The following is a 27,263-nucleotide window of genomic DNA, read 5'->3' as shown; positions in this document are numbered from 1 at the left end:
TATGTATAAAATTGTTGTATATTGTCTCCTCATTTGGGATGTAATGACATGGACTTGAATAAGGCATGCAATGTGTTTTGTCTTTCTTTGAATCTCCAGAACTTAGCAGAGTATCTGGTACACAGCAGATTCTTTAAAATGCTAATTGATTTACTGAACAAATCAAACTGCTTTTAATATTCACAGAAATCTGTTTGTTGCAGATAGAGGCTGTGTTGTAAACCCATGGAATTTAGGAATGGGATGCAACCTTTCACATAAATTATCTATTCTTTCTCTTGAATTTTTTAAATTCAAAAACTGAACTTCAAATAAAGAGTTTATTCATAGAAAGTTAACAGACTAACCAGGACTAATTGCTTAGTCTATATAGCATTGTTCTGGTTTCAAAGCACTTTTTCTTATGTTCATTTGACCTTCACACAACTGTGAAATAGGTAAAGTAGGTATTATTATTTCTATTTCATGGAGGAGAAAACTGAGGCTGAGAGAGGTTAGATGGTTCAAATTAAAAGAATATCAGATTTAGAAAGAATTTCAGAAGCCACCCACTATAATCCATACCAGAAAAAGAATCCAGTCCACACTGTTAAAATGTGGTCACCCAGTCTTTTCTTTAAAAAAAAAAAGAAAGAAAGAAAGAAAAATCTGTTAAGGAGAAACCAATATTTCCCCATGCAAGCCCATTCCAATCTGGATAACTCAGATTCTTAGGGAATGCTTCCTTGTCTCAAGGCTAATAAACCTACCTTTCTGCAACGTCCAATAAAAATGCAGTTCAGGTGCCATTTTTTTGCTTAAAGCTTTTCCTGTTCTAGACAGCCTACCTGTTAAGTCCTCCTTCACCAAACAATTTTGTATTCATTTAGCATGTATTCTGTATATTGGGGCAGCTAGCTTGCACAGTGGATAAAGCACCAGACCTGCAGTCAGAAGACCTGAGTTCCAATCCAGCCTCACCCTTACTAGTTGTGTGATCCCAGGGTCACACAAATCACTTAACCCTGTTTGCTTCAGTTTCCTCATCTGCAAAATGAGATGAGGACAGAAACGGCAAACTGCTTTGTCAAGACAACCCCAAACTGGGTAGAGAAAAGTCAGACACAACAGAAATGACTGGAAAACACCAACATTCTGTATATTTTTATATGTCTACATCACACCACTTCACCAAATCTGAGTTAGAAGGGACCTCAATGGCCATCTGATCCAATTCATACATTTTGCCTCCCATTATTAATTATAAGCTCCTTGAGAGCACAGATTATTTCATTTTTGTCTCCGTGTCTTCAGTAGCGGCAGAGTACCTGGCACTCAGTGAGTATTTAATAGATATTTATTAAGGAAAAATTCCATTTACAACAAACCCAATAATTCAACTTCTGCTTGAGGTCCTCTAGAAAGGGGAGAACCAACACCATACAAGGCAACCTGTTCCACTTCAGATGGCTCTTTGCATTTATATCCATAGTCCCAGCTTTGTTTTCAAAATCTATTCCTTCTTCTGCCTGATACCCCTTCAAATTTCTGACAATGTTTATGGTCCCCTATTAAATTTTTTCTTCCAGTTAAACATTCCTAAATCCTTTAACTGATCTTTATAAAGCAGAGAGCCTGTGCTCCTTTACCCATGCTAGTTACTATCCTCCTCCTCCAGATTCTCTCCAGATTCCTAATTATCTTCCTGAGACACAGAATATAGAACTGAGATCTGTTCCATTCCAGAATTCTATTTTGATCAAGGCAAACCAGGGCTGTTTGATATCTCTCTTCTTATAGTATTAATTTTGGTATCTTATACTTTGTGGTATAATGACATATTTTCAAGATAGCTTGCGTTTATTTTGTATATATTGTGCACATTCTCATTTCTTTACATAAATATATACACGTATGTGTGTCTGTAATACATCAGTATATGTCTCCATACATACACACAACACATATAATTTGTTTCAACTAACAGAATGGAAGTCTTGTGAAGGCAGGAGCTATTTTACTTTGATCTTTGTATACTCTAGCTCCTAACACAATGTATAACATACAAGTCACAATTAAAAATAGCTACCGATTGATTTCTTTAAATTTTCACTTCTGCTATCATAAAATTTTGTATAGTAGGTTCTAATCATTCTTTTTTGTATCTTCTTTATTTGACTATAAATTCACCTTCATTTTTAATTTTGTCAATTTATTTTCCTTTTTTTTTATTGTCAGTTAAAAGTTTACCAGTGTTGCCAGTCATTTCATAAAGCACCTTAGCTCCATCATTTCCATTGTCCTTTTCCATTTCTCTTTTAGTTAAAAGAGGAAGATTCTCTTAGAAATTTTCTTTCAGTCAATAAATGATAAGCCTGATAAGAACAAGGCTGTATGTGAGGTGTTGAGCATACAAAAAAAAAGGTGAGTCAATGCTTGCCCTCCAGGACCTTATGTTCTACTGGAGTTTTGGAGAATCTTTCACCTCATATTTCTTTGAATTTAAGTAAGCATGTTTTGTAATGACAAATAAAAACTAGGGAATCAGTTCTCATCTGAGTTCATTTCTTAAGCTACATGTCAACAACAACATTCGTTCACATTTATATAGTATTTTACCTATATCATTTTATTATAAATTATTATTATAATTTTTTTCCATTTAAGTCCTCTTCCAATGTCTCATCACGTCACACAACTGATCCCAGAGTACTGAAAGCCATGACAGTGGAGTGTAAGTTCTGGAGGTTCTACCTAGCTGAAAGAGCGTCAAGTCAAAGTCCAAGATGGCTTGTGCCTGCCTCCAGTACCTGATTAACACAGTGTCTGAAACATGGAAGCACTTAATAAATGCTTGACTGTATGCCTGTCATCTGAGGGTCACCCTCTGCTAAGTGCAAAGAGGCATACCCCCACATTTTAATTAGTTTTTTAACTAATTTTACTTCTATTTTAATTCAAATTGAATTTAATTTTATTTTAAGTACAACCACTCTCAACTTTCAAAGGCCAATTACTAAGTTATAGAGGATCTGCAATATGCATTAGTCAAGAGAAAACACAGAATAAGGAAATTACCGACGTTTAGAGTGTTAAAGCACTACAAGACTGTCTCATTTGATCTTTCCAGGCTTCCTGTGAGGTAGATAGAACAGGTACCCTATTTGACAACTGACATTCAGGGTCCAAGGGCCTTAGTGATTTGTCCCAAGTCACAGTCCTTGTTTGTAACAGAGTGGGGCAGGTTCCTAATTCTAAGTTCATGATTCTTCCCTTAATGAGATCTCTTTATAAAGTCTAATGGCTAATGTCTCAGTTTATCCACTTATAAAACATGAATGAAAATAAGCTGACTGGGAATATGGATACCTGTTCCTCCCCCAAGCCAGCATGACTGTTTAGGTAGGATGGCTAGCACTGCTATAACTACCACAAATGCAGAGCAAAATTCTGAACCCAACTCTTGACAATCACAACATAATAGAAGGTCACAAGTGAAAGGATAAACTATGATTCATAACGCATATTATGCTGGTAATTACACATAGTTAGGGAGGATTTATTTTATGTAACATCTGAGTATAAAAATCTAATTTTTTAAAAAAAGAACAACATCTTGGGTCAAATTCTTATGGTATATAACTGTAAGAATTCTCAAATGGGTCTCAGGTGTCAGTCTCTTGAGGAAGATTAACATTTGCACATATGAACAATATTCTTTTGTATTATACAACACACAATGAAATAAATTTTATAAAAATAATTCTACGAAATAATTAAACTTTCTTGTTACATTTATTAAAACAACCTAAATTAACATATCACCTTTTAAAAAGAACATAAGTTCCCTACACATATTAGCTCATTTATTGTTACATTTCTGAGAGAGGATATGGCATAAAGAATGACAAGATCATAGATTTAGCGGCAGAAAGGAACTTAGATACCATCTGGCCCAAAACCCTCATTTTAAAAATGAGGAGACTGGGATCCAAAGAGGCTAGGGGCTGTGCTCAATGACAGAACATTCTCACTTTAGGTGGAATATTTGAAAAACGGTAGGCCTATAGGAGATTTGAAGTTATTATCTCAAGAGAAATTCATTAGTGGGGGATGTGCACTTTCTAAAATCAATCCTATCACAATGGTCATTAATGCACCATCCCTTTCTCCTCTTGCCAAAAAAAATTTACAGTTTTATTGCCAATTGTAGCATGATTCAGAAGAATTAAAATAATAAAACCACATCTAATATCACTCATAAAACTCTAATAAAATAAAGTGAAATTTAAAAACTGTGTACATAATTATTTAATTTCTACAATTTGTAAAGGTATTTGAATACAGGGGGGCTTACAGATAATGACAATATACAATAATATGTGTGCTTTATACTATGCTGTATAAGGTATAGAAAGCAAAGCTGATGATCCAAACTAAGGAAAACAAGAACCTTCGAATCATCAATTTAGAGCTGAAAGAAGCCTTGAGGATGATTTAATTTGACCTATTCTTTTTATGGAAGAGGAAAATGAAGCCCAAACAAGGCAAGTAGGACATCCATTTATCATAAAGATGGTAAAGAATCATTTCAAAAATTTTTTATTCATTCATGCATCTATATGCCCAACATTCATTTACTGAATCATGAGAGCAAAGATACATCTCATGACCCTGAGAGTAAACATGAGTTCGTTATAGCAGTAGAAAGTAAAGAAAGCCTATAACATCCTATAAAATTTCTTTAAAAGTATGCATTTGATAGATCTTGGTATATGTCCATACAGGTATGCCTTGCTTTGTACAATAACTGAATTCACTGTACCATGCCTTGAAAGAAATTATATAATGAATTATTTTAATAAATTAAAGCAAAAAAGGCGAACTTAGAAGTTAAGTGCTTTCCTAAAGAACATATAGGTGATAAGTAACAGAGTAGGAATTCAAACCCACTCCTACTTCTTACAGAATGGTCTTTCCCATTAAAACACATTGCTTTCCAAAATCACCAGATCTTCTCCCTCCCTTTCTTAAGTTGTGGTCCTGATCATATATATTGGATTTTCCCAAAGCAAGGCACATCTGTGTACACATACAGGTAAGAAAACTGTAAACAAGCCTAGAATGAAAACAGAAGGTCACTTAGGATCCTATCACTTACCAGCTCGGTGTGAACTTTAAGATGCGCCTGTAGTTTATACTTATCTGGAGTTGAGTAGTCACAGCCCTCAGTGGGACACTTCAGCAAGATGTTGCTGTGTTTCTGAATTACATGGCGTTTAAGGCAATTTTTGGTGATAGAAGAATAGTTACACTGGGAGCAGTAATACAGATGTTCTCGAGTGTGGGTGCGGACATGCATATCAAAATGTACCTGATACCAAAAAAGTTTGCCTAGAGAAAAAAAGGTTAGAATTTTAGTTCAGGATTCTTGCTCCCTCAAGTTCCATCAAAATTGCACCTTTTATTACATTGTTGTTGATAAAGAACAGTCCCCAAAGTCAAAAGGGATTTGAATTGCAAGCAAGCTTTTCTTCTTACCTTGCCATAGAAAATGACAAAGAGTTTCTAAGTTCTAATATTACTACCTGTAAAAGCTCACGTTTACATAGCACTTTACTGTTCATAAAGTACTCCTTCATAACAGTATTATGAGGTCGGTACTGCAATTATCATTATCATCTTTTGGCAGATCAAGAAATTGAGGCTCAAAGAGGTTAAATGATTAGTCCAAGGTCTCAAAGTTAACAATAATAATAAGGGGTCAGATTGACAAAGCTGAGCTTTCTAAAATACACTCTGTTCTCCATCCACATTGGACAGCTTTCTGCTCCTTGAACACATATCCAGTGCTCTCATTTCTCAGTCCCTTTCACTCAAGCTAGTCCCAATGCCTGGAATGCCTCCTTTGCCCCTTTTGACTCTCTCCACCTGCCAAATTGCTTCCAATCCATTAAATCCATATAATCTTGCAGTTATGGAAGCAGCCTTTACATAAATACTGTTCAAGTAAATAAATTCATCAGGGCTTTTTACTATAACCCCTACAAACCTTTAAAAAAAACTCTTCAAACATATAGGCTAAAAGGATCAATTTATGGCTTTTAATATTAATTACTACTAGGGTAAAGATTAATTGTCGATTTAGAAAGTATTCCTTGATGACACAATAGAAATGCAGAAGCACACAGCAAACACTGGAAGAAAGAGCCAAATGAGAGTTCCAAATTGCTATATGCTAAATGTGCTCTTCCTTACCACAATATTCACACTCCAGATCCCCATAGACCTTTCGGATCCTCTCACACATGCTGGTATTCATCTGTCTCTTTTGTAAGTTGTCCAAGACCTGCATGAATGCAGCAGTTCTAGTCTGATGCTCTGAAGATGGAGTAGTGCAAGAATTAGGCTGCAGACTGATACGTGCATCCTCACTGGTGGCTGCTGAAGGAAGCAGCTCTGTGGCTGGGTTTGGGGTAGGGGGCTTTCTTGCTTCCAGTTCAGTAAGGGAAAGTGCAACTGTATTTTCTCCCTCAGCCACAGAGCTCTCATTACTGTCATTCTCCTGATTTGGCTCAGAATTTTTTTCCCTGGGTAACAGTAGTGTCATTTCTTCACCCTGAATAGTATCAGCTGATTCTCCAGGCTGGCCTTGCGGGTCATTTTTAGAGGGTGCCTGAGTCTCAGTGGGAGCAGAGGTATGATTTTTCAGTAGGAAATCATCTGAAGCCCTGTGTGAATGGAGTTCAGAGGTTGCTACACTGGTTGCCAGTTCGCATGATGGCACAGTTACATTTGCTCCCTGAGGGATCTCCAAGTCCAAGGAAGAGGTGGTAGGGATTTCCACCTGGCTGATGTGCCTGCTTCCATTTTCCTGGTTTGCTTCCCCAGGGCTGGTGGTTTCCTTTTGTGCATCCCCAGCCTGGAACACAAATTCGCCTCCTGCTGGAGGCTGCTGATCTCCAACTGCTTCTTGTTGTATGTCACCACCAGGTTCTAAAAGGCAGAAACTCTGGTTGATGGAGTCATTGAAAACCGCAGTCTCCTGCAAACTCGCATGTACCTCTCTGATATGGGAGCGCAGTCGTATGGAGCTAACAAACTTCTTCAGGCAGACAGAACAGACATACACAAAGGGATGCTTCCGGACATGGAGCTCGAGGGCCTGGTATTTGGTGGCCCCATGGCCACAGAGCTCACAGGCAAAGGGCCACTCATCCCCATGGACCAGCATGTGTCGATCCCGGTCCAGTTCATTCTTGAACTTGCGCTCACAGATGTGACAGTCGTAGAGGAGCTGCCTCTTGCCTTCGCGTGTCATCAGGCGGAGCTCATCAAAGGCATCTTTCACTTTCTTGTCCTGCAGGTCATGAGTGTCTCTGATGTGCTTGATGAGGTTTTTAACATCTGAGTACTTCTTCTTACAGAAGCGACAGTGCTGCTTGATCTTCTTGTGGACACGCTCAATGTGAACTTTGAGGTGGCCCTTGCTCAGACAGGTGAACACACAATAATCACAACTAAACTTCTCCCCTGTGTGTTTCCGCAAGTGGACATTGAGGTTGGCTTTGATGGCGCTGGCATAGTTACAATGGGAACACTTATAAGGCTTTTCATTGGTGTGGATTCTCAAATGGGCCTGGAGGGAGTGTTTAAATTTGAACACTTTGTTGCAGTATTCACAAGTGAAAATTTTGAGCTGAGTGGGACCTAACCTAGAAAAAAAAAATCAGGATTTAGTTATGGTTATAGGGTTGAGCTTAAGGAAACAGCATGTGCATAGTCTGATAATGTCAAATTTTTTTTTCATGAACCAAATATTAGACACATGAAAGAGAATTTAATGAGAAAAGAGATGAATGTACAGTAAATGACATGCATTGCAATTACCAGCTGTCAGCCTATTATTTATAACCATTAAATAATGTATCTCAAAACTGAATTTCATGTATTCCATCATATTTTTATTTTGCTTGCTTACTGGTATTTACTTTTGTAGAGTGAATGAAACCTGCTAGTGTTTCCCTGATTTCTCCAGCTAGAAATAGCTGGGTCATCTAACAGTATTCCATACTCTTCTTGGGTATTTTTCATATGCTAATATGTCACTATATGTAACTCTGTGCATTTTATAGTCCTCAACCAGTTAGAAAGCTCCTTGAGGGCAGTTTTCATGTACTGCTCATCTCTCTATTTCCCTCATGCACACTTAGCATGGTACACTGTGTATAGTAATAGTAATTTGGGGTTATGTAGCACTTTAAAATTTACAGAGCATTTCCCTCACAATCCTGTGAAGCAAAGATTATCCCCATTTCACAGATAGGGAAACTGAAGCTGAAAGATGTTAAATGTTTGAAGAGGTCACAAAACATCAGCGTCCAAATGTGAAGCAAAGTGTCTTTGCTGTAAGGACAGCCCTTCTCTCTAGCACCATGCGGCCAATATGGGTTTCAATCAATTAACCAATCAGCATTTATTAAGCATCTAAGGTGTACCTTCCTATACACACAAGTACAAGGCACTGTGCATACAAATGCAAGAAATGAAGCAACCGTTATTCTCATGAAGCTTACATTTCCTGGAGGAAGATAATATGTACATTTATAAATACATACACAATAAAGATAAACAAATTAAATGCAAAATAAATACAAGGGAATTAAGTCAAGGTAACTAGGTCTTTAGCAGCTGAGGGTAAAAGAGGTCTCAGAATAGGTTTCATGTGGAAAATAACGCTTTATTTGTCTTTCAAAGCATAAGGGGGATTCTATTAGCAAGAAGAGAGAAGGGAACACATCCTAGACCTGAGGATGGTCAGTGCAAAAGCATGGATTCAGAGAGTGAAGTGTTATGTGTAAAGAACAAAAATATGACCAGTCTGCTTGGACTGTAAAGTGAGGGAAGGGGAGCAATGTATAATGAAAACAAAAGGATAGGTTAGAGGGAGCCAAGTGAACAAGAGCTTTCAAGGCAAAAGGAGTTTATATTTTGTCTTAGAGGCAAAAGGGGGCCATAGGAATTGACTGAGTGGGAGAATGACATGATGAGATTTGCTTTTAAAGAAAATCTCTTGGATTGAACAGAGACTTGAGGCAGGGAAATCGATGAAGTGATCGTTGAAAGATTCTAGGTGAGATATGATAAAAGCCTGTACTAAAGTGGTGACAGAAAGGAAGGGTCAGATAGGGGAGGTATAAACAGTAAGATTTGGCAGTTCATTAGATATGGGGATCAGGGAAAATGAGAAGTCAAGGATAATGCCAAAATGACAAAACTGGGAGACTCAAGCAATTGTGATTTCTGCAACAAAAACAGGGAAGTTTGGAAGAAAGGTGGGTTTGGAGGAAAAGATAATGAATTTTATTTTGGACTTACTGAATTCCTAGTATATCCACTCTGAAATGTCTACTAAGCAACTGGTAATGCAAAACAGAAGGTCAAAGTAAAGAGCCAGGAGTTAGATTTAGGGGTTTAATTGATAATTAAATCCATGGGAGCTTATGAGTTCATTGAGATTGCAAATGCAGAGATGATCTAGGATAGAGCTTTGGGAAATAACCCCAAGGAGGAACATGATATGGATGATGAGCCAGCAAAGAAGCCTGACAATGAATGGTCATGCAGGTAGGAAGATAGATATCCAAGACAGAAGAGGGTTAAGAAAAACAGAGTTTTGATGAGGAAGAAGTGATCAAGAGTATCAAATATAGCAAAGAGTTCAAGAATGCTGAAGGCTGAGAAAGGACCATCACATTCAAATTCAGCAATGAAGCCATCACTGGTAACTGAACAGAACTGTTTCAGTTGAGTAACAAAACAAACTCAGCTAACAAATGTTGGAGGACTGAGGGAGAGGAGAGGCAGCAGCATCTTCCAAAAGCCTGGCTGAGCCAGGGATAGGTTAGGGGAGTTTTTTAAGGACAGTCAAGACTTGGTCATGTTTCTGTTTAACATATTTTTGTTAAATGGGATAAATTAATATCTCATTTTCATCATATTGCTCCCCTTTAAGATCTGTGGAAATTCAGTCGCCTGTTACCTTTCTTTAAAGATGATAATAACTGTGGCAAATGCAGTATCTAAATGAATTCACCCTGAAAAAAGTGCTGTGCAACAATCTCTTCCCTATCACACCAATGTGAGCATGTGCATGAGGACACACACATACATACACATACACACACACACACACACACACACACACACACACACACACACACAGAGTCTCCTTGGGTTTATTAATACAATTTCTCCATGGAAACTACTGTCCAGTTTCAGACCTGGCGTTAGTTCTTACATCAGCTACTTAGATTTACTAAATAATAGCAGTGATGAATACATCTTTCCATTATATTCAGGGGGAAGTATGAGGAAATGAAAACATGTAAATGGTGTTTTTTAGTTCCTCTAGGAACTTAAATATGGTGAAGTAGATCCTTATAAGTACTGCTATTAATTTAATTGCTAATGTTTACAATAAGCTGTATCTACTTTAATTGTAAAATATATATTTTTATAACTATCACTCAATCATGCTTGATCAAAACAAGTTGTCTTATATTTAAATTTAAAATATTTAAATGTATCATGTTCAATAAATACCAGAGGGTATCATTCAAATGATGTAATTAAAATATTCAAATTTGAGTTAAAGCTATCAGTATGCCTAGATGCTAAACCCAAGGCTAATTTACAAAAAAAAAATAATAATTTGAATCTCCCTCAAATGAATGAAATTAACCAGGAGGCAATATATTTTTTTTTGGTACATAGAGTAAGAACACCAAAGGAAGAAAACTTGGATTTCCTATCTAATAAATAAACAAATTATAACATTTCTTCCTCAACACAAAATCCAAATGGCCTTAGGAGAATCTTTGCTCTGATTTTCTCTTTAATTACATGAATACTTAGTAAAACCCTCAGTGCAAAGGCATGCCATGTTTCCTATCCAAAAGCAATGAATAGGATGGTTATGCTAAATTGTCTAAACTTGCTTTTTGTACCATCACAAGATGAGTTAGAGCTCTGTATAAGAAAGAGGATATGAAGCACAAAGTAATTCCCTCACCTACTGACTTGAGGGTATTGCGAAGTTATTAAACTATTGCCTGAGAAGCATTCTCTCATTTTCAAATGAACAATATTGAATAATGGTTGGTTCAATCTCATTATAGATTTGCCAAAGTAATAAGCATTTATTATTAGTCCATATGAAACAAGATGCTCCCACTTAATGACACACGGTACTAATGATACTAACTAATGGAACATCCCACCAGATACAAGAAAGCACCAGCGGGACTATTGTTTACATTTGTCCTTTCTTTCATCTGGTCAAAAATGTTTTCAGAACTTAGGCGAGCAGATTTGCATTGTCTACCTTAGTGGGTAAATGTCACAGCTAAAGAATCAACACCAATTAACATATACTGCAAGGAAGAATAATCAGAATCTGCAATAATTAGGGCCTTGTTTATATTTATTTTATTAAGGTTTATCATGTTTGTTTTCAGTAATATGCTTCAAATTCATTAGTGCTTAGTGTTCATAAGTAAATGATAATGCCTTAGAATTTTAAGCATATGTTTGTATTTAACAACATGGACTAAGCTTCAGCTAACATATTCATTTGTTGACAGCTAAAGCATAAAGTCTCATTTAGACATATGATGATGCTTTGCAAAGTTTTGTAAACAGAATGTTCAATAATTAATTTAATAATCCTTCTTCCCTGCAAAGGACACTAGTCAGTGTTTAGTCTTTACTGGCAATACACATAAATCCAGGCATGCAACTTCACCTGCTTGATTTCATTGGCTGCTCATAGGGTGTCTGTTGAATAGCATACTCCTGGTACCCTCTCCGGTGAGCTAGATCAGGGATGGTGGCCTTGGTATTGGCTCCTTCTGTTTCTGGAGGCCCTGCTTCCACTGGGACAATCTTAGTGGCACCTAATATTGAGGAATAAATGGAAATAAATAGAAATAAATCAATGCTTGTCAAAACTGTACAACAAATGAACTTTGATCACACATAGTACAAACTCTTTTGCAGGAATTTTACTATTAGAGAGTAAACTATTACATAGGAGTAAATTTCCTTACAACGTGATCCTCTGTCGGGCCATTAACTTCCATTCAGCTCACATAATTATGTTGATTCACAAAAACAAGAGAATTTCAACTATTTCCCAAAAGGTTAACGCTTAAGATTTGAAGAAAGTGCTATCATTTTCCTTATTCTAACAACAAAAAATCCACTACTATGGCTTCTTTGAGGTATTATAAATGAAAACTTACATTGAAATGAGTATCAGGAGACTTAGGTTCCTATACTACCTTGCCACTAACTACATGCAACCTTGGGCAAATCACTTTACCTTCTGGGGTTCCGTGTCCTCATCTTTAAAATGAAGGGGTTAAACTGGATGATATCCTGTAAGATTCCAAGTCCATCATGATTTTTTTCATTTTGACACATCTTTTACAATAATGGGCACAAATAAAACATACAGAGATAAATTTATTCCTTAAAAGGAGAATCTTGAATCTGATTATCACAAACCTAGCAAAAAAAAATAATTTACTGATTACACCTATCCCATATTCACTTCCAAATCACTAAAAAAAAAAAAAAAAAAAAAAAAGATCAAGATCATTAGAGGTAGGACAGTCCAGCAGATACAGGGAGAGTCCCAGTCAGAAAGCCTGGGTTCAAGTCATGGGCAAGCCATTTCAACTACCAGTTCCCCAGGCAATTCTATAGGGATACAAGTGGCAGAATCACTGCTGACCTATGAGAATAGAGGGCACTTCCTCAGAGAGAGTTCTGGACAATAATGAAATCATAGGTTAGAAGACAAGGGAAAAAAAATCAAAGAAATACTATTGATTATTAATTGAACTATGGAATTGCTTTCTTTAGAACATTAAATAAAGGTGTAGCAATACTAAAATTTTCCCTTATTTTCTGGACCTTGACTTTCTTGCAATAAATTATCTATACAACATCCTCCTCTGCACTAGCACACTTTGCCCTTTCTAGAATCTTCTATGGTTAGAACCTTTTAAGGAAGGAAGGGGACACAGAGAGCAAGACTGAAGGGAAGAAAAGAAGAAAAGAGAGAGGAAAGGAAATACACATTTATTAAGCACTTACTACATGCCAGGCACTGGCCTAGGAATTTTACAAATATTTTCTCATTTGATCCTTAACACAACCAAGGGAGTCAATACTATTATTATCCTCATTTTACAGTTAAGGAAACTGAGGCAAACAGAGATTAAGTGACTTGCCAGGGTCTCAAAGCCTAGTAAGTTCCTGAGGCCATATCTGAACTCAGGTTTTCCTAAATCCAAGCCCTACCTGCCTTCAAGATTCATGAAACCTGGCTAATTGGTATTTCCCTACCTGTGACATCAGAAATGGAAAATCAAACAGATGCACTTTGAATGTTTCACCTCTCCCAATAAAAACTGATGGCTCTAAGTTTCCTTTATGTTCCTTAAGGCTATGACCTTTACCTTCTGCACATTCTTGATGACCATATCAGCTCACATGGTTTCCAATATCATCAACTTTATGCAGATGTCACACAGATCTATACAGCCATTGCAAGTCTTTTGCCTGAGCTACAGTTCTACATATAACAACCTGCCTATTAGGTATTTCTAACTGAATGTCCTATACACATCTCAAGTTCAGTAAGTCCAATGGAGAACTCATCACGTTTCCCTCAAAATGCCCTCTACTTGCTCACACCCCTATTTCTTTTGAAGACATTTCTATCTTTCCAGTCACCTAAGTTCACCACCCTGGAGTCATCCTCTACTATTCCATCTCCCTCATCATTGAATCAGCTGCAAAAATCATATCACTTCTCCCTCCACAATATCTCTCAGAGGGATACTATCCCAATCCAGACTCTCATGCCTTCTCCTCTAGACTATAATAACTTTTTAAGTGGTCTCCCTATCTTAATCTCTCCTCTCTCCAACCCACCCTTCACATGGCGGCCAAAGTGATATTCCTAAAGCATGCTTAGCCGTGCAACTCCATTGACAATAAATTCCAGTGGCTATTACATCTGGGACCAAATATATTCTTCTGTTTGGCATTTAAAGCTCCTCACAATCCTGCCTGAAAGTACATTTCCTGTATTATTCTCCCCTCTTCTGATCCAGAGAGGAAAAAAGTCTTCTAGCTCATCCTTACACACATGCTTTGGTGCATTTGCCCAGGCTGTTCCCCATGCCTAGAATACATGCTTTCTTAATTTCCACTTCTTGAGATCTCTAATTTCCTTTGCCATTTAAATCTACTGCCACATCCTATATCAGGTTCTTTTAGCTCCCCTAGCTGTTACTGTCTTACCCACTATTAACTTGCAATATTTTTATTTGATTTGCATAAATTTATTGGGTTTATATTCATTTCTGTTCATGCTGCCTCTCCCCAAAGAACATTAAGTTCCTTGAGGACAAGGACTATTTCAGCATTCTAAGAGATTTCCACATAGTATGCACTTTGTTGACTAAATGATTTAAGGTTTGTGAATATTCCATGTATGAGTGAGGAGTCAGTTCCTAGCCCTCCCAAAGTGCTGGATTAGCATGGCACCCTGGTGGAGGAGATGGACCCCATCCATCTACCACACTTTCTCTGAGAGACAGAAAGTTGATATTGGGTGTGCCAAAGTCAAGGAACACTGTCTCCACAGGAGAATCATTAAATCATCCATACTTTATGGTTCCATGACCTAGAGACTATAGCACCTGAGGCTCAGTAGCTGCTAAGATTATCTCCCCTTCCTATTCCCATCTCCTCACTCTGTTCCCACCCATGGGCATCTCCTTAGGTCTAAAGTCTTCCCTTAAAAGCATTAAAAGGTAGTAAAAAAAAGCATCTTACTTTTAATATCCCTCGCCAGACAGACTCTTTTACACAGGTCTCCTAAGTCCCAAAAAATTACCTCAATGGATGAGACAAACAGTAAAACAATCTAGAATTTTCAGCTTCTGGAATAATACCAATCAGGAATATGGCAATACAGTTTAGCTGACACAATGAATTTCTTTTCAAGTCATTTAATTCTGGTGTGGTATAATCAACGGACTGATGATCTTGGGATGAGAAGAGTGAGTTGGCAACATCACAGAGGACAAGTCCCTTAACCTCTCAGATGCTCAGTTTCTTGATGGGTAAGATAGGTATAACAATACTTCCACTACCTAGACTGCTCTAAGGAAAATATTTTATGAACCTATAGAAATGTGAAAATGAAGCTTCTATATAAATGTGGGCTCTTCTTATGTGAGGAGCTCTCCAGAGCCTGGGCTACATCACCCCTAAAATTTCAAGGTTTTGTTTTTTCATTGTAAGTGATGAACTACTATTATCAACACTAAAAATAGATTTTTATAAAACTATAGCCATACTTAAAGTGATATACTTTATTTCCTATTCTGTTTGATCAAATTCCTCTTGCTGGTTAGAAAAATGTCTTATTATTCTGAAGATGTAAACTACCAAAAGCCATTTTCTGGCTAAAAATCTTTTCTTGGAAAAGACCTTTTAAATAATGGAATAAATTATTTTTTCTTTAACAGATTTTCATTTTATGAGAACAGAAGGAGGGATAAAAAGTTTCCAGGATATAAGAACCTGGTGAATCGCTATTAAAAAATATAGAGGTCAGATAAAAGGATAATGTGCTCAAGAAGAGGCTTCTAAAAAGAAAATCACAAGAAAACAACAGAGCAAACAGCATCTGCTGAATGAATATTTTAGGAGTGACAGTAATGACTTGAAGAAGTCAGAGGAAAAAGAACCATCTGCCAGCAGAGGAAAACTGGTTAAAAAGAAATTATACAGCAACCTCACCACACTGGACAGTCAACACATTATAAAACATAATGTCGGTTGTACTCAATGCTAAAAAGATTCTAGTTTTACTACTGACCTTTTGTCATAGTTACCTGGAATGGCTTCATGTGCTGTCAAAACCACACTTATAATGGGTTTTTTTGCTCCTGAAAACTGTACTGTCTCCTTTCCTGATGAGATTTTTTGGACTTTCTCTGCCTTCTGCGTCCGCGATCGTTTAGGTGTCTTTTCCCGCTCCTCTTCTTTCTCTTTCCTGTCAAGTTCAACTTCAGAATCATTACCTAAGGAACATGACCAAAGATTCATAAATCATCCACTAACATATGTAAATACTTTTGCACTGATGACAGTATCATATTAACTCAATTTTTTTAAAATATAAAGAGCTGCATATATACCAAATAAGAAGAGATACTGAGGGAAATTATGGTAATACAAAAAGCAAAAGACATAAATAAACATATACGCATGTATGCACACACACATGAACATATCTGCTAGATCCCCTTGTTCCTAGATTCTATGGAGTTCCATAACCTCATTGTATCTTTTTAAAAATAGTCTTTGCATTTTAATAAGCATTCGATGTAGCTTGTTTCAGGCAGCTAGGTGACACAATGGATAGAGTGCTGGGCCTGGAGTCAGGAAGACTCATTTTCCTGAGTTCAAATCTGGCCTCAGACACTGATTAGCTGTGTGATCTTGGTCATGTCACTTAACCCTGCTTGCCTCAGTTTCCTCATCTGTAAAATGAGCTGGAGAAGGAAATGGCAAACCCCTCCAGTATCTTTATTAATAAAACCTCAATTGGGGTCAACAAAGAGTTGAACATGACTGAAAAACAACTCAACAACAAAAATTGTTTATATAGTACACAAAGACCCAGTACCCTAACTCTTTGTATTTACATCTTGGAACACCAGAAAAATATACCCTCCCAAAACCCAAATGGAAATCATCACAGGAGAATATTTTTGCCATAATTTTAAAATACGAGCCAAGACTAGGTAGCTACACCTGACAAAACATTTCTAATACCCATTATGATGTAACATGCAAAAAGTACTGTAACAGTGACTATTCTCTCTTTTCTTGATGAGATTTTCTGAGATTTCTTTGGAGCTCTCACTTATCAAAGTAAAGACAGCCTTGCTGAGGTACTGGCATCCAAAGAAAATTAAAAGAATCTGGGGAAAGCTTTCTGTGTGTTGAGTAAACCTTTCATAGATAATCTGTGGTAATATCTGGGCAGGAAATGCACCAGATGAAAAGCTATGGAGGGGTTGTAATCTACATCAGTAGAAGTAATAACACATCCATAGAGATCCATCAAAGTTCAGAAGTGAGATAGCCAACAAGATGCTTAAATGTCAGAAAGAAAAATCTCTCCCTCTCTCTTATATCTGAAATATTCCTTAAAAGAGTCATTTCCTGAGCTTTCTGGAGAAGTATTTGTAACTTGCATAAAGCATTATGTTGTTTCAGAAGTGTTAAATATTAGCTGATACTCTGTATGGAACAAATATTTGTTGGATGAGTAAAAGGAGTAAATGAATGAGGAAAGGAATCACAGGACTCAGCAAGCAAAATCATTAGCAGAGATTTAAGTGCTTGATCAGTCAAAGAACCATACATAGGACTTCAGATTTAGAAAGGACCTTTAAGATCATCAAACTTTTTTTTATTTCTTTATTATTTTTTTGGTTTTCTTTTTTTTTAATTTAATTAATTTATTTGTTGTCAGTTTTCAACAATCACTTCCATAAGTATTAAATTTTTCCCCCACTCCCTCCCTCTCTCTCCTCCAGATGGCATATAGTCTTATGTGGGATCTATATATACATTCTTACTAAACACATTTTCACATTAGTCATGTTGCCTAGAATAAATAAAATTAATGGGAGAAACCATGATAAAAACCAAACCAAAACATAACACAAGAGGAAATTGTCCGCTTCATTCTACATTCTGATTCCTTAGTTCTTTCTCTGAATGTGAATGGCATTTTGTATCATGAGTCCTTTGAAATTGGTCCTTGCATTGTTGTGAAAGGCTAAGTTTATCAGAGACAGTCCTCAATACACCATGGCTGTTAATGTATATAACATTCTCCTGGTTTTGCTCACTTCACTCAGCATCAGTTCAGATAAGTCCTTCCAGGCCTCTCTGAAGTCTTCCTGTTCATCATTTTTTTCCACTCTCAATAATACATTTATTCACTCCAAAGGACTTAGCATCCAAATTTGTAAAGGAAGTCCAAGCTACAAGAAGACATAGATAGTAACACAATAGTAATGGGAGTCCTCTATCAGTTTTAGATAAGTCTAACAGAAAGATAATCATAAGGGAAAATATGAAACTGAAAAAAATTGCTAGAGAAATTTAGAGGTTAAAGAGTTTTGGCATCTTCTAAATGTAATGTAAAAGAATATACATACCCCCTAGTATCACAAAAAGCTTTTACAAAAATTGATCATGTACAAGGGCACAGAGGTATTAAAAACAAATACAAAAAGGCAGAAATAGCTAATCCATCCTTTATAGACTATAACATAATAAAAATAGTCATTGGTTCAGGAACCAGAAACAAAAAATACAAACCAAAATGAAGACTTGAAAATGAAATTTTAAATAATTAGTGAATCAAAGAACAAATTCTAAAAACAATCAATAGCAATGTGAAATAAAATGATCATGATGAAAAAACATACCAAAATTTCTGAGATGCAGCTAAAGCAGTCCTTGGGAGAAAAATATCTTTACAAATATACATTAAATAAAATAGAAAAATACAAAATAAACTAACTGGATATGTATGTTGAAAAAAAATAGAAACCCAACAAATAAACAAATATACATAATCACAAAAGAAGAGATGTTAAGATTTAGAGGTAAAATAGACATATTAGAAATAAAAATTCCACAGAAATGATAAGTAAAACTAAAAGCTAACTTTTTGAAAACACTAATAAAATTCATAAACCCTTACCTAATATAAATTTTTTAAAAAGAGATCAGAAAAATGAATCAATGAAATAAAAAATGAACAAGGAAAAACCACAGCAACACCAGAAGAAATAAAGAATAAACAGGACATGACATGCAGTTATATGCAGACAAAACTAAACCCCCATCGCCCCAAAAAACAGAGGAATACCTTCAAAAATATATAATACCCAAACTATCAGAAGATCAGTTAAAGATATTAAATAACCCAATATCAAACTAGGAAATAAATTTAGTTGTAAAGGAACTACCAAAGAAAACAGAGTCGGTGGTCCTAATGGATTCACTGGACAATTCTATCAAACAAACAAAAAAAAAAAAACAGTATCTATACTCACAAATTATTTTCAAAAATTGAGAAATATCCCAAATGAATCCTTATATATATCCTTAGTCCTTTTCATGTTTCTCTTGATTCTTATCTTGGAAAGTCAAATTTTCTATACAGATCTGGTCTTTTCCTCAATATGAATGATTCAAAGTCCTCTCTATCATTGAATGACCATTTATTCCCTTTAAGTATTATACTCAGATTTGCTGGGTAGGTAATTCTTGGTTTCAGTCCCAGTTCCTCTGACCTCTGGAATATCCCATTCCAAGCCCTTTGAACCCTTAATGTTGAAGCTGCCAGATCCTGTGTTATGCTGATTGTATTTCCACAATACTCAAATTGTTTCTTTCTAGCTGTTTGCAGTATTTTCTCCTTGATCTGAGAACTCTGAAATTTGGCCACAATATTCTTAGGAGTTTCTCTGTTCGGGTCTCTTTCAGGAGGTAATTAATGGATTCCTTCAATGTATATTTTGCCCTCTGGTTCTAGAATATCAGGGCAGTTTTCCTTGATAATTTCATGGAAAATAATGTCTAGGCTCTTTTTTTGATCATGGCTTTCAGGTAGGCCCATAATTTTTAAATTGTTTCTCCTGAATCTATTTTCCAGGTCAGTTGTTTTTCCAATGAGATATTTCACATTATCTTCTATTTCTTCAAACTTTTGGTTTTGTTTTTTAACTGCTTGGTTTATCTCATTGTCATTCATTTCCCTGAACTCAATTCTCTCTTTCAATGAGTTATTTTGCCCAGTGAGCTTTTGAACCTTCACCTCCATTTGGCTAATTCTGCTTTTTAAAGCCTCCTTCTCTTCATTGGCTTTTTGGACCTCTTTTTCCAATTGAGTTAGCCTCTTCTTAAAGCTGTTATTTTCCTCAGTATTTTTTCTGTATGTATGTTATGCTGTTGACTTATATTGTAGTACATATAACCTTCCCCATATGGAAGGCTTCAGCAGCAAGTTAAACAGTAAAGTCTTGTGGTACTTAGGCTGCAGCTGCAAAGGAGATATAATACCTCATCTTTAATGTCATTTCCACTGATAATATCATATCAGTGTCTGATGTTGAACCATTTTGACAGGGGCAAAGACTTTCTTTTCTGAGTTTTCAATAAATGGGGATGTACCTGAAGGGGAAGTTCCAAGATTACATCTCTACAGGGGTTGTTTCCCAGGATGATGGTTTGAGGGAACTGGGCTGGAAGCAATGCTATTCCAAAAGCTCTTGGATTCAGGATCCTGAATTTTCTCCATCACAAGATAATAGTCAAGGAAATGCCAATGGTAGTAATTTGATTTGTCTGGTAGTAGTTTGACTTGTCTAGCACATGTTGCCTTCCTGCCTCTTTCCCAGGGTGCCTTGTTGCTAGGCTGCATGCTCTAAGAGTGACAGTTGTTTGGCAGGCAGCGGGGATGGCTGGCTAGCTCTTCACAGGAATTACTTCCTCAGATGATGGCCATGTGGACTGGGCTTGGAGAAGAACTGATTGTCTAGAAGTCAATGCCACTCCCAGAGATCTATCCCATCTAACTATTGGCGGTGGCTGATAGTGATGGTAGTAGACGGTCCCTCCCCTCAATGATGACTTTGGGGGTTGGGAATAACAACAACTACATCAGAAGGTTGTGATGAGGATCAAATAAAGAAATACACTGCTTTGCAGATCTTAAGGTGTCAAGTCAATGTGAGCTATTATAGTTACTAACATATCTCTCTCAAGCCACATTTATACAACTGTTTTTCTAAACCTAAGTACAAGATTTTGCCTTTATACTTAATAAATTTCATCTTTGTAAATGTGGTCCATCATTCCAAACTATCAAGATATTTTTGAATGCCAATTCTGTCACCCAATGAATTAGTCATCACTATAAGCTTCATGTCATTTATAAATCTGAAAAACATGCCATCTATGGTTTTATCTAAATAATCGATGTGTTTTACAGATCTGAAAAATGAGATATTGTGGCCAAGGAGGACCAAATAGCATAGAAGCCTGTGTAAGTGGAGATGAGTTAGAAATAGACTAGAAAATCTGAAGACAGTCTTTATAAATTGAAGAATATGTTACCAAAAATACATTTTGCCTATTTTACAATTTTACATAGATCAAACTCTATACATAAATATTCTAATAAATTCCCATGAAAAATAGGAATAAGCATACAAACTCTTAGAAAATTGGGCTGGTTGAGAAAAATCTCTAGATGAGGCAAATGAAAAACTTGGCTAACTTGGCAGACCTATCAAAAGAAATATTCTAATTTGCTATGCTCTATAAATATATTTTCAAGGTTTTTATGGGAAAAGCATTCAGGTATTCATTTTATAACTAAATGAAACATTTCTAATATATTTTAAATGAATTTTAAAAGATGAGAGCTTTCTAGGTTTTAAAAAATAGCTATAAAATATCTTATTTACTAATCTGAACACACTAAGCTCATTAACATTATAATGAAATGGAAATCCAGCAGAACATTATATATACATATAATATATATATGCAGATCTAAAAAAAGCTGAACATGGTACAAAGTTCAATACGTTTCTTTTAAGCAAAATAGCAGTCCTATATGCATTAATAATATTTCTCCAAGTAAATGTCTGTTATTTTTACATCTAGAAAATTGGGTAAAATGAAGAGGTCAGAATAGCTCTAACATTCTATGACTGCATGCTTACAAAACAGTAAAGACAGAAATAATTTTAATACAGCAGGGGTATTCCAAATAACACTTTTTTAAAAAGCTTTTCATTCACAAAATTTTACTTTTCAGTCCTTTTTGTTTAAGAAGTTGTTAAAGGACAACCAGCTACAAAGGACAAAACCAGCATATGATAGTCTAATAGAAATTACTTATTCATACAAGGTATCATTTTAAATACAGGTTCAATTTGATTTAAGTAAATATATACCTCCAAAAGAATACATTTCAGGGTCTCATTATGTGGAACAGAGGTGACTGTAGATGCTCAAAGACATAAGTTGTGGGAGTTTCTAACATATTAGAAAGGCTTCAGGTTATGCTCCAGGAAACAGACAGCAACAGTGATCTGAAGGCCAACCTTGCTAAGTACAGAAAGGCTCAACAGTAGTAGACTTGGCTTTTTCACTTGGTTATAAATTCTTTGACCATTGTAACTCATGAAACAAAGAAAAATACAAAACAGTTCTCAGTTCTTTGTAGCCTTAATAGATCTTTGCCAGTAGTAAAGTGGCAGAAAAGGAGGCAAGGGACACTAAATCACATAATTTTAGACTGTCTCTAAGCCTTAACTTAGTCGTTGGTACTTTCAACGTGAGATCCTGTTTTGGTGACTGATGAATGGGCACAGTACAGAAAGAACTGAATTGTATCAATCTTGACAGTTATGCTATTTAAAAAAAAACAAACCAGAAAACAGAAGTTGAATCTAAATGGAAGGATTGCTCAGAGGTTCTCATTGGAGAGCTAAGCAAAAGAAACTGAAGAGGTTGGTTTTATCACCTATCCAAAGGTAACAAGAAATTGTGCCATTTCATGAAGCAACTGATTCTATTACAGCTGACATGATGTTTTTGCAAAAAAAAAAAAAAAGTACCATGAAAATAACTGCAATTTATGTGACAACACCTCCAACAGACAAAAAAATAGAGAATTTTATCTGTTTTTATTTTTTTATTTATTTATTTTTATTTAGAGTCGGATAAAATCTCCAAATTAAATCCACACATACATTTTACGTACAGTAACTTCAAAGAACAAGTAAACATAGGTAAGAGTACCAAAAATTACGTAGGGAAATACAATACAAAATATGTAGAGAAATTCAGACATAAGGAAAGAGAGAGTCATAAGACATGAATATCACACAAAAGTCTCATGCTTACAGAATTACAGAATGTTAGATTTAGAAGGAGCCCCAGTGACCATGTTTCCTAAGTCTTCTCTTCTCTTTCACAGATTAAACACTCCAAATACTTCAATTAACTAAAAATTAAAATTAATACAAAGAAAGAAGAAAGAATAAAAGTAAGAAAACGTTATACCATACAACTGTAACAATCCCAAGCTTATGTATTTAAGCATATGGAAAACGAGGAGAAAGACAGGACACTGAGAATTTAAAATGATATATCTCAAATCTCATAAATAAACGGGAAAAAGAGCCTAAAAACCAGCAGCAAAACTTGACTTACTTGCCAACAGAAGAGACATGGAAATCAAGGGCAAAACCAGTTTAAAAGACATTCTTGTTTGTAAAACCTTATGGAGATTATCACATAATTGGCAAGATGGTGGACCAAGTTGTTTCCAACTTCATTCCCCTAATCCAACAAGCTCAAAACAAGAAAAAAATATGTTGAATATACAGTAATTAAAACTATATCAACAAGAAAATATATAAAAAAACACATTCTTCTGATATAATTCTATAAACTAAAATACCACCTTCAATCTACTTTGTGTATAGAAAAATCCAGTTCAAGAAACCAGAAGTCTGCTTTTTATGCTCTACCCAGTCCTATCAAAGCAATAACTGAATCAGAAATCAGAGCTCTCGAGACAGAAAAAAATAAAACAAAAAACTAGACAACAGAGAACATGCAAGAGGAATCTTCCTCAAGGTAACTGAGGTTCTAAAAGAGAATCACAAAACTGGAGCACAAAAATGCAGAAGTGGAAGAAAATATGGCAGAAGAGAAGAAAAAGACAATAACTTTGAAAAAATACATAAACTGATCATGAACACAGGATGAAGAGAAATACTTTAAGATGAATACATTTCTCCCCCAAAAATGATAAACTGAAAGTCAATCCATAAAAAATATTTATTAAGTTATTACTACATACCTGCCAGGCACTTAGTTTCATCATTTCAAAGTTTTAATAGCATCAAGCCGAATCAGTCCTTTTGCCACTACTCTTAGTTCTGACCTCTGGCATTAAGTGAAAAAGTCTAATCCTTCTTCCATGTGATAGCATTGCAAACATTTGAAACTTTTAATGTTTCTTTTGTTCAAATTAACTATCTTCACTTTTAATTAAATCTCATAAGGCAAGTTCCCAATTCTCTAACCATCCTGGTAACTCTCCTTTGTTATATAGAAATAGTGTTGATTTGTATGGTTTTACTTTATATACTGCAACACTGCAAAAATTGTTAATTGTTTCAACTAGTTTTTCAGTTTATTTTCTAGGATTCTCAAAGTATTTAATCATATCTTCAAAGAGTGGTAGGTTTGTTTCTTCACTACTTACAGTTATTCCTCCAATGTCTTTTTCTTGCCTTATGACTTCCAGTACAATATAAAATAGTAATGGTGGTAATCAACATAATCCTTGCTTCATTTTTGATCTTATTGAGAAGATTTTTAGCCTATCTCCATTACAGTAATGTTTCTTCTTTGTTTTAGATAGAAATTACATATTTTAAGAAAGATTCCATTTGTTCCTATACTTGCTAATGCTTTTTAATAGGAAGGGGCTTTGTATTTTGACAAAAGATTTTTCTGCCTTTATTGATATAACCATATAATTTTTGTTGTTTTTGTTACTGATGCAGGCAATTATGCTTATACTTTTCCTAATATTGAACCAACCCTAAATTCCTAATACAAATGCAGCCTGGTTATAATGTATGATCTTTGTGAAATATCGCAGTAATCTCCTTGCTAGTATTTTATTTAAAATTTTTGCACCAATATTTAATAGAGAAATCAGTCTACAAATTTCTCTCAGGTTGTCTCTAGTTTAGGTATCAAAACCATATTTCTGTCAAATAAGGAATTTTGTAGGACTTCTTTATTAATCTATTCTTCAAACAGTTTATATGGGATTGAAACTGATTGTTCCTTAAAATGTTTGGTAGAATTCACTTGTAAACTCACCTGATTCTGGAGATTGTTTTTCCTTAGGGAGTTCGCTTATGACTTATTCAATTTATTCATCCATTTCATTGAGACTGTCAATTGTATTGGCACACTGCTGAGCAAAATAGCTCCTAATAATTACTTTAATTTTAACATCAATGTGTAATCACTTTCGCATTTTTAATACTGGCAATTTGGTTTTCATCTTTACTATTTTTAATCAACTTAAGCAATGGATTATCTTTTTGATTGGCATATTGGGGAAAAAAATCAAGCTCATGGTTTTATTTATTAGTTAGTTCAATGGTTTTGTCACTTTCAAAAATATTAATCACTCCTTTGATTTTCAGGATTTCCACTTTGGTGTTTAATTGAGAATTTGTAATTTGTTCTTTTTCTAAAGTTTTTGGTTGAAATCCTAATTTATTGTTCCACTCTTTCATTTATTGAGTAGTTAGAGATATAAATTTTTCCCTAAGGACTAATGCTGTATCCCACAAACTTTGGTATGTCATCTCATTGTTGTCATTATCTTTAATGAAATTAGTGATTTTTTTGCACATTATGTTCTTTGTTCCATTCATTTTTTTAAGGATTAGTTTTCAACTAATTTTTAAGCTTTTCTTCAAAGGCCTTTTATTGAATGTATTTTTTTTTTTGCATGGTAGTCCAAAAAGGGTACATTTAATATATCTGCTTTTCTGGATTTGTTTGTGAGGGTTTTAAGACCTAAGACATGGTCAATTTTTGTGAAGGTTCCATGTACAGCTAAGAAAAATGCATATTCCTTTCCATTACCATTCCATACTGTGCAGATGTCAATCATATTTAACTCTTCTGAAATTCTATTCATATCCTCAACTTCTTTTTTTGTTTATTTTATGGTTAAATTTATCTAAGTCTGAGAGGGGTAAATTGAGGTGCCCAACTAGGATAGTTTTACCATTTCCTCTTGTAATTCATTTGAGTTTTTCTTCAAGTATTTGGATGCTGTGCTGTTTGGGACATACATGTTCAATGATGCTATTAATTCATTGTCTTTGATATCTTTTAGCAAAATATGGTTTTTCCCTGATTATCTCTTTTAATTAGTCTATTTTTGCCTTTGCTTTGTCTGAGAGCATGAATGCAATCTTCTCTCCCTTTTTAACTTCACCTGAATCATAATACATTCTGCTCCAGCTCCTTATTTTAACTCTGTACTTTCTGCTTCAAGTGTATATTTTATTATACATTTGTATATTATATATGTATATTACATACATAATATAACTACATATAATATAACTATATATATACATATAAAATACAATATATTATATGATCCTGGTTTCTAATTCATTCTATCTGCTTCTGTTTTATCAGTGAGTTCATCCCATTCATATTCAGTTACAACTGTTAATTGTAGATTTCCCTTCATCTTATTCTCTTCTATTTATTCTTCACTTTTTAGCCTCTTCGCTCCTCAAAAGTCTGTTTTGCTTCTGACCACTGCCTCCTTTAATATTTTTGTTATTCAGATGTTTTTCACTCATGTCTGACTCTCTGTGACTCTATTTGGGGTCTTTTTGGAAAAGTGGCTTGTCATTTCCTTCTCCAGCTCATTTTTCTGATGAGAGATGATCTGAGGTAAAGACAGTTACCTCTCTTGCCCAGGGTCACACACAGCTGGTAAGTGTCTGAAGCCAGATCTGACTTCAGATCTGAGTCTTCCTGACTCAAGGTTCACAAACTATTCACTGCACCACCTAGCTTCCCCCTTAATATATCTTCCTCTTTATTACACTCTACCCCACCCACACCTATTCTCTCAGTCCCTTCCCCTCCTACTTCCCTATTGGGTAAGATGAATCTCCATATCATCTGTGTATGTGGAAACATGGATAGATATAGAAAGATAGACAGACAGACAATAGATAGATGGATGGATGGATGGATGGATAGATAGATAGATAGATAGATAGATAGATAGATAGATAGACAGACAGACAGACAGACAGACAGATAGATAGATAGACAGACAGACAGACAGACGGACAGATGGACAGACAGACGGGTGGATGGATGGGTGGATGGATGAATAGATGGATGAATAGATGGATGAACAGATGGATGGACAGACAGACAGACATTTTTCGGTTTACTTGCATGCTTCCTAAAATATGGCACCCAGAAGTTAACATAATATTACATTTATA

General features: G+C 35.4%; 1 protein-coding gene across 1 annotated transcript in view; it reads right to left on the bottom strand.

The window, feature by feature from the left end:
- Positions 1–27,263, bottom strand: part of ZFAT (zinc finger and AT-hook domain containing) — a 291,294-nt gene that overhangs the window by 144,334 nt on the left and 119,697 nt on the right. Inside the window, 4 exon segments of the mRNA XM_072603001.1 lie at positions 5,141–5,373; positions 6,238–7,694; positions 11,786–11,936; positions 15,963–16,151. Coding sequence (XP_072459102.1) covers positions 5,141–5,373; positions 6,238–7,694; positions 11,786–11,936; positions 15,963–16,151 — 2,030 coding nt within the window.

Source organism: Notamacropus eugenii, chromosome 4, assembly GCF_028372415.1.
Source record: "Notamacropus eugenii isolate mMacEug1 chromosome 4, mMacEug1.pri_v2, whole genome shotgun sequence".
Taxonomy (NCBI): domain Eukaryota; kingdom Metazoa; phylum Chordata; class Mammalia; order Diprotodontia; family Macropodidae; genus Notamacropus; species Notamacropus eugenii.
Note: the sequence above shows the minus strand (reverse complement) of the source record. Positions and strands in the feature narration are given on the sequence as shown.